General features: G+C 36.1%; 1 protein-coding gene across 4 annotated transcripts in view; it reads left to right on the forward strand.

Moving 5' to 3' along the window:
* The window catches only part of LOC147181147 (pre-B-cell leukemia transcription factor 1), a 145,760-nt gene extending 138,551 nt beyond the window's left edge, over positions 1-7,209 (forward strand). For all 4 annotated transcript variants that reach the window (XM_086079823.1, XM_086079816.1, XM_086079843.1 and 1 more), the window contains one exon: positions 6,445-7,209. In XM_086079823.1, the coding sequence (XP_085935949.1) occupies positions 6,445-6,537 (93 nt within the window). In that variant the 3' untranslated portion in view covers positions 6,538-7,209. The remainder of the gene's footprint in view (positions 1-6,444) is intronic.
* Positions 7,210-16,080: the final 8,871 nt, after the last annotated feature.

Genomic DNA, 16,080 nt, shown 5'->3' on the forward strand with positions numbered 1-16,080 from the left:
ATGTAAATAAAACACGAAGATAGAATAGTTACAAGCTTTGAAAACGAAAACAAAAAGCATACAACAAAATAGAGCAATAGTATGTCCATGGTTACAAGGTTAAGAGAAAAGCCAGCGCTAATCCTCTTATCTCATTCACTGCCACAGACAGCTATAGAAAATTAATTTGAACAATTTTTATGAGTTTAACATTTTTTTTCCATTTTTGTTAACAAGAGTAACCTAGAATTTTTTGAATAAAGATTTTTTGTACATTTAGAACAGATATAAAATTTGTGATTAATCGTGAGTTAACTAGTGAAGTCATGCGATTAATTACGATTACAAATTTTAATCGCCTGATGCCCCTAATTTTTAATAAACTTTTCTTTATTAAAAAAAATATATATATTTATTTTTTCATTTTTAATAATGTTTTTTTTAAAGAAAAGATTATTAAAATTTACAAATTTTAAACGTAATTAATCGCATGACTTCACTAGTTAACGCACGATTAATCACAAATGTTATATTTGTTCTAATACAAAAACAATTCTACGTTTTCATACTTTTGTTGACAAAAGTGGGAAAAACGTTAAACTAATAGAAATAGTTCAAATGAATTTTTGACGTCTATAGCTCTTCAATGGCAGTGAATGAATTAATTGCTAGCATGCTAGCTTTCTGTTTACACATATTGATAGTACTGACCTAATGGAAGCTGCACGCCTCGCACCGTATTGTCTCAATTGGGACTGTACAAATCGTTTGCCATTAAGCGGTTGATGAGTCCAACTGTAATCAGCTCTTCTTACTACAGTCTTTCTACAGCTCATTAGTGGAATTTTAATTATCTGGAGGTTAAGAGTACTATCCAAATCTAACTCAACAGATTATTATTTTTTGTATAGTTATTCCCCAGTGTAATCAATAGGGTGACCTGAAGGTGCTGGTGGATTATTTCCCCATCACAACAGGCAGACACAATTTGAACTCTGTTGCTAACCAAAACAGGAGCAGCAAAGCACCTAAACCAGCTTGCAGAATAATTTAAGTGTGGAGTTTTGAAGATGCATGTTGCAAATGAGTTCCCGCTGCTGTATTAAAAGAGGATTTTATGCTATGTGAAGTGTAATCACTTCAGGACAAGTGTAATCACTTCACATAGCATAGCTCATTTTAAAATGTTTGCATCCATTTATGTTTGGAGCAAACTCAATGAATTAGAGCTGGCCAGTCTGCCTCTGTTCCTCTATGCATACATATGGTTTGTATTAAATGGCACTTTCACTAGTTTAACTCATTCACTGCTGTTGACGGCTATAGACGTCAACAATTCATTTGAACTATTTCTATTAGTTTAACATTTTATGTTAAAAGTATGAAAACCTATTAAAAAATTTTTACCACATGTAAAATTTTTGAATTATCGTGAGTTGAAGTCATGCAGTTAATTACCATCAAAAATTTTAATCGTAATTAATTGCATGACTTCACTAGTTAACTCACTATTAATCACAAATTTGATATCTGTTCTAAATGTACAGTAAAAAAAATCTAGGTTTCCATGCTCTTGTTAACAAAAGTGGAAAAAAATGTTAAACTAATAGAAATAGTTCAAATGAATTTTGGACGTCTATAGTGTCAGTGAATGAGTTAATATTATTCGAAAGTGTGTTAGTACAAATAGAAGCCCTCTCCCAACTGCCAATGTATAAATAAACAAATATAAATCTATTGATGAAAAAATTCAAACATATCTGTGAACATGTATAAACATTTGCTGACCCAAATTTGGATTATTATTTTTTTGCTATTCTAGTTCTTAAGGAGGACATATTGTGAAATAAAAAAATATATAATTCCCAAGTGTCTTCATAAAAGGTCCGTGACATTCCACAGTCAAAAGAGACAAACGATGAAGAATTACAGCACTCTTAACATCCCTTTGTCACACTCTAATTTGGACTCAGTCCGTTTTGTGGCTGGCAGGCTGTTGTCATGACGACTGCTAGGGCATGTCTACTCAGTGTTATGAACTTAGATTTTCAGCACATTTACTGAAACGAAACAAACAATAACAAAATATTTATTAGCTTGCTGTTTAACTCAATGACGGCTATATAGCTAACAAGAGTATGAAAACCTAGAAAAAAATATTTTTTGTACATTTAGAACAGATGTGAAATTTGTGATTAATCGTGAGTTAACTAGTGAAGTCATGCGATTAATTACGATTACAAATTTTAATCGCCTGATGCCCCTAATTTATGAAAAAAAAATGAACAATCTTTTTTTTTAAAGAAAAGATTATTTATTTATTTATTTATTATTTCTGTTCTAATACAGTAAAAAGTATATAGGTTTTCAAACTCTTGTTAACAAAAGTAGGAAAAATGTTTTACTAATAAAAATAGTTCAAATTAATTTTTGACGTCTATAGCCGTCAATGGCAGTGAATGAGTTAATTTCACTTTTTTCACCAGGCACTCCAGAGACCTACTATTTGTACGCAGACCATTACAAAGTGAATTTTTCCATATATCCCCTTTAACAAATAGCCCTTTGACTTTTCTTGGCCTTACAGTATCTGAGCACAATAAGCTTTTGTGGCTCTCCGAGCCGGGGCGGGCCGGGCCGGGCATGGCCGGGCATGGCGGCGGCACTGGAGGCGGCGTGTTAACATGTATATCCGCAGCGACAGGCGGCGCGGCGCTGAACAGAATCAATACGACAGTCGCGGGGACAGAGCGAGCGGGGCTTTGGGCTAACAGTCCAAGCACATTGGCCCGATCATTCATCTACACAAACAGCCGCACTGACAAGGCTGCAACAGCCCTCGCGCGCGCTATAATAAGAACATGCACGCATGGAGATCACTGCTACGTGCAACAGGCTCAACACGCGGCATCCCACAACGAGTCTCGCTAACCCCCCACCGCTGTAATTATTGACCAATCATAGCAATAAAAGCCGACATCTTGCTTTGGAAATATGCTAAACTGAAGCTTACGAGCTGGGTTGGACGAAGAAAAATGTATTGAAATATGGATCAAAAGCCATACGGTTGATGTTTTATAGTGTCACAGAACAAAGCTTGTCATTTGGCCTGAATATACATAGAGGATACATATGCAAGCTTCTTTTTTTTTTTTTTTTTTTTTGTGAAAGCGCCTGAAGGTACTTTTTAAAATCTAAACAAGGATGTTAGTTGGAGATGACATATCATGTCCTTGCTCGTTTCATGTTAGCTGACGTGAGCCAAAACTAAACAGGCAGCCGCCCTATTTTATTTGTTTGAACACAAGTCCAGATCAAATAATAGCAACGCGTAAAATTAAATAACCGAACACTCCACATTCATGAGTATTTTTTGTTTTTCTGTGTAATGCATGCAAACTATTTTATGCCATCCTATGTTCCAATTAAGGAATAATGATACTCACTTAACTTGAATCAAACAAAATGTTTTTTTTATAATATATATTTTTTTAGCATGATTTAATTACTAATGGATTTATCTGTATCAGGGACAACACATATTAATAAACATTTCTGTAAATATGCCAAATTTAGCCAAAAGGCTATTTCTCATCTGCAGTCCCGAGACAGATGGTAAATGTCACCCAAATAAAAACAAACAGACAAAAACGTTTTCTTTTTTTTTATGAATTGATTGATTTAAATGAACTATTTCTGACTATCTGGAGCATTACCCAAATATCAGATTTTATTTTCTTCAAATATTCTTTTGCCATTATTTAAAAAGCATACCCAATATCCCAAATATACATTTGTTAACAAACAAACACAAATATTTATGCATGCTTCACTTAGAAATTAAGAATGAAACATTTATGTGCCAATCTTTTCTTTTTTTTTAAAGACCCAAAAATTGTAGTGTACAGTAAAGATGAATGTCCATGTAGATATTTCTCGTGTTTTCAGTGAACGAGGACGCTCGCTCGTTCGCTCGCTCGCTCGCTCGTATTTTTCCTCCTGGCCGCCTCACCTTCTCCTCCTCCATCTTTGAACAACAATTGTTCCCCCGCAAATTGCTGGTGGGCGTCGTCGCCTCTCCCAGAAAGCCAAGAAATGTTTTGTCCCTCCCGCTTTCTTTCTTTTTTTCCATTTTTTCCTTTTTTTCTCTCCCGCTCGCTTTTGAAAGACATGACAGACAGCCTTTACGCTAAATAACAGGCTTTGGGAAATAAGCGGTGGCTGAAAAGCATGTTCCCATTTTCACTCAATAGTCGAAATTGCAATTGATGTCACTAATGGTTCTTGGTCAACCTTTAAGATGACTTTGAAAGAGAGATTTTTTTTTTTATTGTTATTGTGATTCTTTCATTCTGACATTTATGAATCTGTGTGTGTATCTTCTGGTTTAGGCCCAACATTTATTCTCAAATGATGTGCATGGAAAATTGGCATTGTGCTATTTTTAATAACAATCTGTTATAAGAGGGGGGGGGGTTAAAAACTGAGCTTGTTGTTATTTGTCTTTTGATGCTATTTTCTCTTGCAATGCTTTATTTGATGTATTTTATGAATGTATCCGTTTTTTCACTGTAGCTACTAAGCAAGAAATTCTATCGTGACTAACACTAATGATGTTGCATATCATTTTAAATGATACATAGGCTATATATGTATTTTTTATGCATATCATTTGTATTTTTTCATTGTTTTTATTTATTATATTTTATACCGTATGCATAATATGTATTGTCATGTTCAAGTTTAATTTCTATTTCTACATAGATGCTATTTATCTGTGTATGCATGTATGTTATATTTGAGATGTTACATTTTATTATTAATGTATTATGTTTATTGATTTTGGGTTGATTTGTATTGCTTATTTCATAGATATTTTATATATTGATTTTAATTCAAGATGCTTGCTAAATTTGCATGATTCATTTTGAATATATTTTAACTCATTCACTGCCATTGACGACCATAGACGTCAAAAATTCATGTGAACTATTTCTATTAGTTTAACATTTTTTTCATTTAATTTAATTTTTTTATGAAAACCTAGATTTTTTTATTGTACATTTATAACAGATATAAAATTATCATGCGATTAATAACGATTAAATGCCCCTTATTTTTTATTTTTTTAATTAGGCCCGTCAGGCGATTACATTTTTAAAATTGTAATTATCACATGACTTCACTAGTTAACTAACGATTAATCACAAATTTTATATCTGTTCTAAATGTACAAAACAAAAAATCCTAGGTTTTCATACTATTGTTAGCAAAAGTGGGAAAAAAATTTAAACTAATAGAAATGTTTGACGTCTATAGCCGTCAATGGCAGTGAATGAGTTAATAATGTTTTATTTAGCATGTATTTTTGTTAGATTTATTGTGTAATTCATTTGACATATATGTATTATTTTAATGCATGTTATATCTTGATTTTATATTTTAGATGCGTTAGGTTTTTAATATAGATTTATTTGATGTTCAATACCAATTTTTTTCAGACTGACACCTGCACTTGTAGTACAACTCTTGAGTAGTCACCAATACCAATACCAAGTGTCGATACCACTAGTGCTGTAGCTACATAAAATTTCCCAAAATAACAATAGTTAGTAGATAATTTTAAAGAAAGACCTATAAATAGTATTTTTCGTTGAAATTATGTGAAATTAATAGCAGTTTTTATTCTTCTAATTTCTAATTAGCGATAGACCGATGTGTTTTTTTCATTGCCGATACGATTACAGTAGTCAAGGAGGCCGATAACTGATATTTGGAGCCAATATAAATTTTTGTTGAAATTTTTTAAGCATATGTTTATTGAAAAAAAAAGATTTGCAAAATATTGGAGTTTTTATTTTTAATCTTAGTAAAAATACATATTTGTTTTAAATTTCTAACAAAATTTTCAGTGACCTCCCATTGTCATTAGCATGTCTTCAAAAGTAAAAAAAAAACAAAACAAAAAAACTTCAACATGAAAATAGCTCTCTATTGTTTTCTACAACAAAATCTGAAATGTTACATTTGTGTGTATTTTATCTTACGTTATTATATTTTTAATTTTTAACCAAAAACAGAAGGTACGGAGAGTTCCCAGGATCAGCAGCATCGCTTATAAAGTTAGCCGAAATGTTTTAATAATTCAGAAAGGCTGATGCCGATATTGGTCACAATGCTGAATATCGGCGCCGATCATCGGTCTATTCCTATTTCTCAGGTTTATGTAATGAGTATTTATTTTTTATTTGATATTGTGTTACTTTTAAGTCTGGCTTAATAGCAACACGAGGATTTTGTTTGTTTAAAAATGACAGATCCGATTGCTGTACGTCGTCAATATGCTGCTCGCAGTCACTAGCGTTCAATATTTTTGCCGGTGTCTGGTGATCGCAATGATACGCAGTAACAAGCATGATCCCCCCCGCAGGTCCTTTTAAAAGCTCTCCTGCGTTTTGTTTGCAGACGAACGGCGGCTGGCAAGACGCTCCGACCCCCTCATCAGTGACATCACCCACGGAAGGACCCGGAAGCGTTCATTCGGACACCTCCAACTGAATCCGTCCGCCCGGCCGCCGTCACCTGTATAAAAAGCAGAACTGACCTTCACAGTATTAAAAGCAAAAGGAGTTCTTCACGATGCCGCCGTGGAAAAAGCCGAAACGAGAAAAAAAACCAACAGTATTTCCTCTGCTTGTAACCTTGGACATTTGGGATACAAACATTGAAATTCGAAAGAAATCAGCGGAGAGCTTTGTACAGCGTTCACACACGTTCTCTTCTATTCTATTCCGAGGGCTGGGCTGACTTATATTTCAACCGTTTCCACTTCCAGTGCAGCCGACGCTAGAGTAAATCAACCCGAGCGTTGGTCGCTTTTAGTCGTCGTTCTACCTCTCAGCCACTCCGAGAAGAAAGTCGAAAAACGTCCGTGACCGGGATTTGTTTTGTAAAAAGTTGTCTTTGCGAGCAAGAGGCACATCTTCTTACTTATTCTACATTTTGTTGTCTCTCACCTATTCTATTCTATGGTACGCCATTTTAGACTAATATTGCTCAGTTGTTTACAATGTGTGCTTGATCCAAGTATGTCCATCCCCCCATCCCCCCCCCGCCGCCTGAGTCTCCGGCGTCTTTGAACCCAGTTTGTGTCGGGACATGTCCACCTCTAAGGTAACCCTGTGAAGTATGTTATCTGTAAAACAATAAAGAAATACTTGTCATCACGCCCGACGCGCTTGACGTCATTGATTTCGGTGGAGGACGTCCTCAAGTCCGACTTGGAGCATTCGATCGGCTTCGGCGCTACGTTGGAAACTTACCGTGGCTACGTAAAATAAACAGAAAAATGTATGTCTTTCAAAAGTGAATGTGTTTCTTTGTCATGATTACAAGTGGTCCTCGGGTTACGAATGTATGACTTTATATGAAAGTCCGAACGCGCCGTAGTCTATCGCTAACCTAAGCTAGCGCAGTCGGAAAGTCATAATCGTCTATTGTAGGGTTGTGCACGAATCGGTGGTGGCTTAACTTGACGGCTGAAAACCAACGCTAAATAAGAATTTACGGATTTAAGTCCGAGCGGGTCATATTGCCGTCACGCTGCAACTCAGTCAGGCAACAAATGAGAGTTTGCAAAGTTGGATGCCAGACCAGAGGGACAAGCTAGCTTAGCGCTAGCTAGGATGAGGCTAGTAGCCACATAGATGGATTTCAAATGGGACTAAAGACAAGAAAAAGCATCCTGGGTTCTACCATTGGCCAATGGCCTTGAAGTTAAAGTCAGTTTAAACTAAAAAGTAAAACCTTTCCATGGGTTGATACGCTGCGTCAACGCGCCAGCGTAGCCTGCATTCCATTACGTTTGAAATAAGTGAATATTGCTTTGTAAATCAAATGATGAAGGTAAGTGCACTCAATTTACTTTTTAGCATTTTGATCAAATTGGATTTTTCATTTGTTGGATGATGACGTCATTAACACAAATGCTGAATGAAGATTTTGGGTGCAGGTCCGAGCTCTAACATACACATACTGTACACTATATATACTAGGGGTGGGAATCTTTGAATGTCTCACGATTCGATTCCGATTTTTAGGCCTGCGATTCGATTCAGAATAAATTTTCGATTTAAGGACGATTTTTTTTTATTCAAAATGATTTGATTGACAATGATTTTTGCTTCAATCTATAGATGTTCAAGGAATCGTAATGATCTACTCCAGTCTGACTCGCTAATGCTAATTAGCGCGCTACTCGCGGCAGTTTTATCACTCAAAAGAACGGCTCCACGCTGAAAACAAACAAACTTTTATTGGAATAACGTGATCGGGACTTTTTCCTTCTACTCTCTAATGTGGCTACAATTTAACAGTGTATTAAGTATGACCTTATTCTCAAAAATAATTACTACATTTTTGCTGTAAAAAAAAAAAATGGGAGAAAAAAATAGGAAAATAAAATAACTGTATTGTTGCAGAAAATTTCACATGTATCGTAAATCTTTACGCTACCAAAAGTGGCCATTTCAAGATGCGCTTGTTTAATGTATTTGACCCTCCTCTTGTGTATACGACTAATTTGGACTTTTCTTACATGAGGCGTACCAGGCCCCAAAAAAATGACAGAAAATGTGGAAAGTTCGTCAAGGACATCTGTAACCGAGTTTGCGTTTACCGACATGGGCCGTTATTTAATCTATTTAAACGGGGAAGTCATTATGTTAATGGCGTTGTACACGTGCACTCCATCCACAGATGCTCACCGTGAAAGGGTCAACTCGCTGAGGACACTTAGTGTCAAAAAATAAAATAATCATATACCATATTCAATGCTATCGGGTTTTCTTGTCTTTTTCTGGTTGTTTCTTAACTCATTCACTGCCAATGACGGCTATTAACGTCAAAAATTCATTTTAACTATTTCTATTAGTTTAACATTTTTCCCTTTTTGTTAACAAGAGTATGAAAACCTAGAATTTTTTTTTAGAAATGGATAAAACAATTGAAGTCATGCGATTAATTAAAATGTAAAAAATAATAATCGCCTGACGCGATAAAAACAAAAAAAAAGATTAAAAATTAGGATTACATTTTTTAATCGTAATTAATTGCATGACTTCACGAGTTAACTCACAATTAATCACACATTTTATATCTGTTCTAAATGTACAATAAAAACAATTCTAGGTTTTCATACTCTTGTTAACAAAAGTGAAGGGAAAAAATTTAACTAATAGAAAGATATTAGTTAGATATAATAGAAATAATAATGAATTTTTCGCTTCAGAAAATAGTTTTTAAAAATTGCATCTATCATTTCTTCATGCAAGGACTTTGTAAATGTTAACCATCCAGCTTTAAAGAAGGGACATTATGTCGGGTGATGTGTTTTGTAACAACACGTTTTTATTTGTTGTGTCGTCTGTTTGTTTGTTTTGTCCTCTTTTGTTCCTTATTTTATTGTTTGCTTCATGTAGGCGCTTACTTTTCCTTGCTTGACCGACACTCGTAAACTAGCGACCATTGTGCTCGACTTGCTTTCTTCAGAAGGGTTTGCCACACATTAAAAAAAAGATGACGCAAAAAAAAAAAGCAATGCATCATACGTCAGCATTTTTCTTTTCTTCTGCTTTTTTTTTTTCTTTCATTGTGAACATCATGAAAGAGTCCTTTTGTAAACGTGCTGACAAAAACAGGAAGTGAGCCAAGGTTACACACTGCAAGTCGACATCCTCCTTTTATGGCTCAAGCTTCTCGCTCCTCGTAATTACTCCTGTCTGATTTACTAATGGCGCACATTAGACTCCCTGACCCCCCCCCCCCCCAATTTTTTTTAAAATCATTTTCATTTCAGTGACGGTTTTTCTAAGGAGGCTTTTAGAGTTTAAATTGACAGGTTTTCTGTTCTTTTTGCTTGTTTATACATATATGGCAAACAAGAAATTGCAATTTTTGGACAGATTTTGTCTTTATTTTTTCTCTGAGAAATGAAAATATCTGTTCTTTTTTGGGGGGGGGTAAAAAAGATTAACTCATTCACTGCCATTAACGGTTGTAGACGTCAAAAATTTATTTGAACAATTTTTATTAGTTTAACATTTTTTTTCCACTTTTGTTAACAAGAGTATGAAAACGTAGATTTTTTTTTTACATTTAGAACAGATATAAACATTTTGATTAATTGTGAGTTAACTCATGAAGGCATGCAATTAATTTCAATTTAAAAAAATTATCACCTGCCGCTCCTAATTTAAAATATTTTCTTTTTTTTTAAATCGCCTCAGGCGATTACATTTTTAAATTGTAATTAATCGCATGACTTCAATAGTTAACTCATGATTAATCCTAAATTGTATATGTTCTAAATGTACAATAAAAAAATTATAGGTTTTCATACTCTTGTTAACAAAAGTGTTAATCTAATAAAAATAGTTCAAATGAATTTTTGACGTCCATAGCCGTCAATGGCAGTGAATGAGTTAATGTACTTTCACTGTGAAATTATGAAACATTTCAGATCAGATCAGATCAGTTCTTTTAATCACAGTACATCCAATCAGTGGTCTTTTTTTTCTAATGCAATTAATAAAATTAATTAAAACAATTGAATGCCAAATATAAGTATTATATATCATTTTCAATTCTATTCTATTAAAATTAATAATTGAATTGAATGTCTCTGCTTTAATGCTTATATTTGAAAATTGTTTTATTTTTTGAGTGGTACTTATTATTAGTGAGCAGACTTTCGTCCTGGCTGAAAACCTCAATTTGGATCATCCTTTTCATAACTATTTCTTTGCTACAAATGTCGGAATTTCATCAATATTGAATGCATCATTATTTATTTAATGCATCATTCACTGAGAAATCCTTTTTTTTTTTTTTACTAGAATGCCAAGAGTTCTGTCATGTGACATTTCTCCCTATTTCATCTCACAATTTCATGGTATTTTCTCTGACACATAAATTGTTTTTGCATTACTAAATATATCCTGCTGCTCACCAGATTCCACAAATAATTACTACTATCAAGAGGGCCAGCAGACCTCCACCAAGGCTTAGAAAACCTTATGTGGTGTAGCACATACATGGATTTTTTACCTTCTGAACCAATTTTTTTACCATTTTTTTTAATGTGAAATTCCAAAAATGATGGAAAAAATTGCCACACATGTTCTTACTGCTCTTATAGTACAGAGCCACATACTGCAACCTTGTCTATTGTAGTACCAAGACTGACCTGTGAGAGGCAGCATGGAGCATCCATACTGCTGCCAAATCCAAAAAAGATGAAATAGAAGAAGCTAGGCTAACTGTTAGCGCTTTTGGTAACTAGATTGTGGTTGTACACTCTTCTCCTTGTGATTTCTATTGTTGTGAACGACTTGGGAGACACATACTCTCAACAGGACGCCACCTTTGAATGGAAGGTGCAGAAATGTTCAAATTTAGCCAGATTATCGGTACTTGTGAAGCACAGAATACTGAGTACACCCTATAGAGACTAGGGGTGGCAATCTTTGAATGATTCGATTCGATTCCGATTTTTGGGTGTGCGATTCAATTCAGAATCGATTTTGGATTAAGAACAATTTTTGATTCAAAATGATTTGATTTGACAATGATTTTTTTGCTTCAATTTATAGATGTTCAAGGAATCGTAATGATCTACTCCAGTCTGACTCGCTAATGCTAATTAGCGCGTAACTCGCGGCACTTTTATCACTCAAAAGAACGACTCTGCGCTGCAAAAAACAACTTTTATTGGAATAACTTGATGGTGACATTTTCCTTCTACTCTCTAATGTGGCTACAACTTAACAGTGTATCAGACCATGGAACCACACTGCCCCTAAGTGGCCAAATCAGGTACAACATGAACAGCGCTCCCAAAAACGGCACACACAAACAAAGGCAAGACAGTATAAAATAATTTAAATAAAATGAATTTTGGGACATTTAAAATCGATTCTGAATCGTACTAAATGAGAATCGCAATTATTTTGAGAATCGATTTTTTGGCACACCCCTACTAGAGACCCACCAATTAGATATACTTGAATTTTATTGCTAATTGCCATTTATTTTTCACTAAGAGAACAATAAAAGTGAAAAAAAACACCTTTATCTGGATCTGCACCACAATTTCATAAGGTTCTTCCTTGCCCCGCCCCTCCACAGGGAGTCACGCTAATCGATTTGGTCGTTTTGTGCGCAATCCTGCCAACAAACACACAAACAAACAGTGATGAAACCACAATAACAAGAACACAGCACAATAATGGCCCCATCCTTGCCAGATTGTCCCCTGAAATCCTCCACACAACAACGCTGACATTATCGGCCGGGACAGTCGCATGTCCGACAGAATTACTTTCAGCGCAAGTGAATATTCATAATTGGCCCAGCGACGGGGTGAGGGGAGAAGGTAGCAGTTGGCGCTGAAGTCTGCAGACGGTCACAGGCCTTGACTGCTGAGTGAGTGTGAAATGCCAGAGCCAGACTGCTGGCCCGCGCCCTGAGGGGGGCCGAGGAAGCCCGCCCGTGACGACGGCGTGGGCATCAAAAACAATGTGACAAGGCCTCGTCCCAACCCGTCTCCTGGCCTCTGTGCCATGTGGCCCGCCGCAAAGACACAAAGCTTTTGTGTGAATGCTCGTCATCGTCCCTCTCCATGGCGGTTATGCTCCAACCTCCCCTCCCCCCCCCAAAAAAGTATGTGTTTGTATTTAAATACTCCCTGTAGGCATTTATGACACTTGTTTTCGTAAGTACACTAGGCCTACATACATATAACATATTGCTAGAGAGCAAGAGCAATGGATATCACGGAAATATTGTACAGTGTGACACATGTCTGTATGTATTTATGCGTAACACTTATGCAAACAAATCCCACACATACATCAATAATCATGCTCAAAGATGTATAAACTGAATTTAGAGCTTTTGCAGAAAATGTTCAGCAAAAACTTAGCTGAGCTGAAGTACTTCCTGTTTTCTTTCTTCTTATTTCAAATTTAGAGTCAAACAAAATAGTGTACCTAGTGGTCAAGAGTGTAATTACACTTATTATAAACAAGAGGCAGACAAGAAAGTTATGTACCAAAAAATAACAAAATCTGAACTTGTTGGTGGTGGGTGGGGGAGGGGGGGTTGTATACTTGATTTAAGATTTAAAATAAATAAATAAAATAAAAGATGACATTAAGTAGGGATGTGCCCAAAAATCGATTCTCATAAGAATCTTTGATTCTCATTTAGTACGATTCAGAATCGATTTAAAATGTCCCCAAATCGATTTTATTTAAATTATTTTATACTGTCTTCCCTTTGCTTGTGTGGAGCGCTGTTCATGTTGTACCCGATTTGGCCACTTAGGGGCAGTGTGGTTCCACGTGGTCTTATACACTGTTAAGTTGTAGCCACATTAGAGAGTAGAAGGAAAAAGTCACGATTAAGTTATTCCAATAAAAGTAGTTTTTTGCAGCGTAGAGCCATTCTTTTGAGTGATAAAAGTGCAGCGAGTAGCGCGCTAATTAGCATTAGCGAGTCAGACTGGAGTAGATCATTACGGTTCCTTGAACATCTATAAATTGAAGCAAAAATCATTGTCACATCAAATCATATTGAATCAAAAATCTTTCTCAATCAAAAATCGATCCTAAATCGAATTGCAGACCCAAAAATCGGAATTGAATCGCATCGTGAGACATTCAAAGATTCCCACCCCTAGAAATAAGTGTTATAGCAGTGCAGGGTAAAGCAGTGCTGTAACTGTCCATCTCAATCAACAAGTGTTTTTTAGATGGGAAAAAAAGAAGTTGTAAAGTAACTGGAAGAAGTTATGTGATAAGAATTACATTTATAAATCACTTTGAATTTGGCGGGAGGCCCCGGGGACGACCCAGGACACACTGGAGAGACTATGTCTCTCGGCTGGCCCGGGAACGCCTTGGGATCCCGCCGGAGAAGCTGGTTGAAGTGGCTGGGGAGAAGGAAGTCTGGGCATCCCTCCAAGAGTTGCTGCCCCTGTGACCCGACCTCGGATAAGCGGTAGAAGATGGATGGAAATCACTTTGAAATGATGAGAATAAAGTAATAATTTTGTGAGGGGGGAATACATCTACATTTCATAGAAATAAAGCCACTTCATATTGTAACTCAAGTTAAGTTTTAACACTGAGATATTATGAGAATAATGTGTATTTTTGGGGGGTCATCCTGTTCACAAACAAACAACAATCCCTTGCTGAATTTGTGTTAAGTGTTAATATATTTCCCAAGTCATTCACCACAATAAAAAAAAACAACAAGAATATTGGTTAACAGATAAGCTAAGATGTAGCCTAGCTTATACTCTTCTTTGTATTTTCTGTCATTCTTGACAACTTGTGGCACCATGTTGCCACTCACAGGTTAGTCTTGGTACTACACCAGACATCGTTACGCGTTGGTCCTCTCTACAGCAACAAAATATTTGCAGATTTTGTTCCCTCATCATATGTTGGCTCTCTCGCTTTTCAAATGTGCGTTTGCCGCTAGATTTTGACATTCCCTTTTGTCTTGTCAAGATGTACGTGCTAAGATGTCGCCTGCTACATTACAGCCTAAAATGGAGCACATTTGTGATCAAAGTTGTCCGGAGGATGATCATTTCCCCTCATTCTTGATGAATGTTGTCACTTTAGCGTGGCTTTAACGCCCCCTCATCCCTCCGAGGTGATTGAACTCAAATGTTGATGTTGACATCTGCCTCCGCAGATGCCAGCGTTGCGCCGCGTATAATTACAGCTGCTGCTACGCAGGAGGAAGAGCAGGAGTGGGTGGCCCAGACACCTTGTCTCTGCATCTCAGCGACGTTCAGCAGATTGCTGCACGAGGATGATGATGATGATGATGATGGTGATGATGATGATGATGATGATGATGATGATGATGATGATGATGATGGTGCGGAAATGAGTGGCCGTGATGAGGCCTGGGGTGGTGAATGCAATCTTCACTCGTTCGCACCCTGCCACACACATATAGTGTCATTCGTGTGCACGTGAGATCAAAGTCTCGTTTCATGACAGCCGATGTGAGTTCATGTTTAGGCATTTGTATGACAATAACGGGAAAAATATTAATATACCACACCGTGGCTCAGATATGAGGTGAAGGTTACTTTTCCTCCACTAGGTGGCAATATTACAACAGTTTGACTGCATTTTACCCAATTTTAAACAGTTCCCATGTGTTTTAATGACCGGCACGATTTCGTCTACAATCAGGAAAAAGAGGGACATTTTAACATGATATTTCTTGTCATGGTGGAAATGGGTTGTTTTAGAGGTGGATATGTCACATGCATTTTTATGGGCTTCGTTATTGTTACTATTACTGGCGTTTGACATTGAGAACTTTTCCTGAACTTTTAATATTCTGCTCGTCACTTATATGTCACTGTGCTGCCCATGAAGCATAATATACTTATACAATTAATAATAATAATAATAAAATACAAACCCAATTCCAATTAAGTTGGGATATTGTGTTAAACATAAAATAAAAACAGAATACAATGATTTACAAATCATGTTCAACCTTTATTTAATTGAATACACCATAAAGATAATATTTCATGCTCAAACTGATAATTGTTTTTAGCAAATAATCATTCACTTAGAATTGTATGGCTGCAAAACATTCCAAATAAAGCTAGGACGGGTGTCAAAAATAAGGAGGCTCATCAAACACCTGTTTGGAACATCCCACAGGTTAACGGGCTAATTAGGAGCAACCGGGTGCAATGATTGAGTGTAAAAGGAGCTTCCCTGAATTGCTCAGTCATTCACAAGCAAATTTTGATTGGGTGAGGACATTCCTGAATTGCTCAAACAAGTGGGATCGATATCCATCAATTTGGGACTTTATCATGTGAAACACTGAACTTTTTGAAGTAAGAATTGTTTGTAGATAAAAATTAGATAAGCAGAGAAATAAGCGAAGTGCGCATCTCGACTAACGAGGCAAGCGCTGATTTGGACCATTTCAACCGTTGGAAAGTTTGTTTTTTATTGAATCTATTTTAAACATGAATAGCACGTTTTT

Source organism: Leptonotus elevatus, chromosome 1, assembly GCF_054856555.1.
Source record: "Leptonotus elevatus isolate MCC_2025b chromosome 1, RoL_Lele_1.0, whole genome shotgun sequence".
NCBI lineage: Eukaryota > Metazoa > Chordata > Actinopteri > Syngnathiformes > Syngnathidae > Leptonotus > Leptonotus elevatus.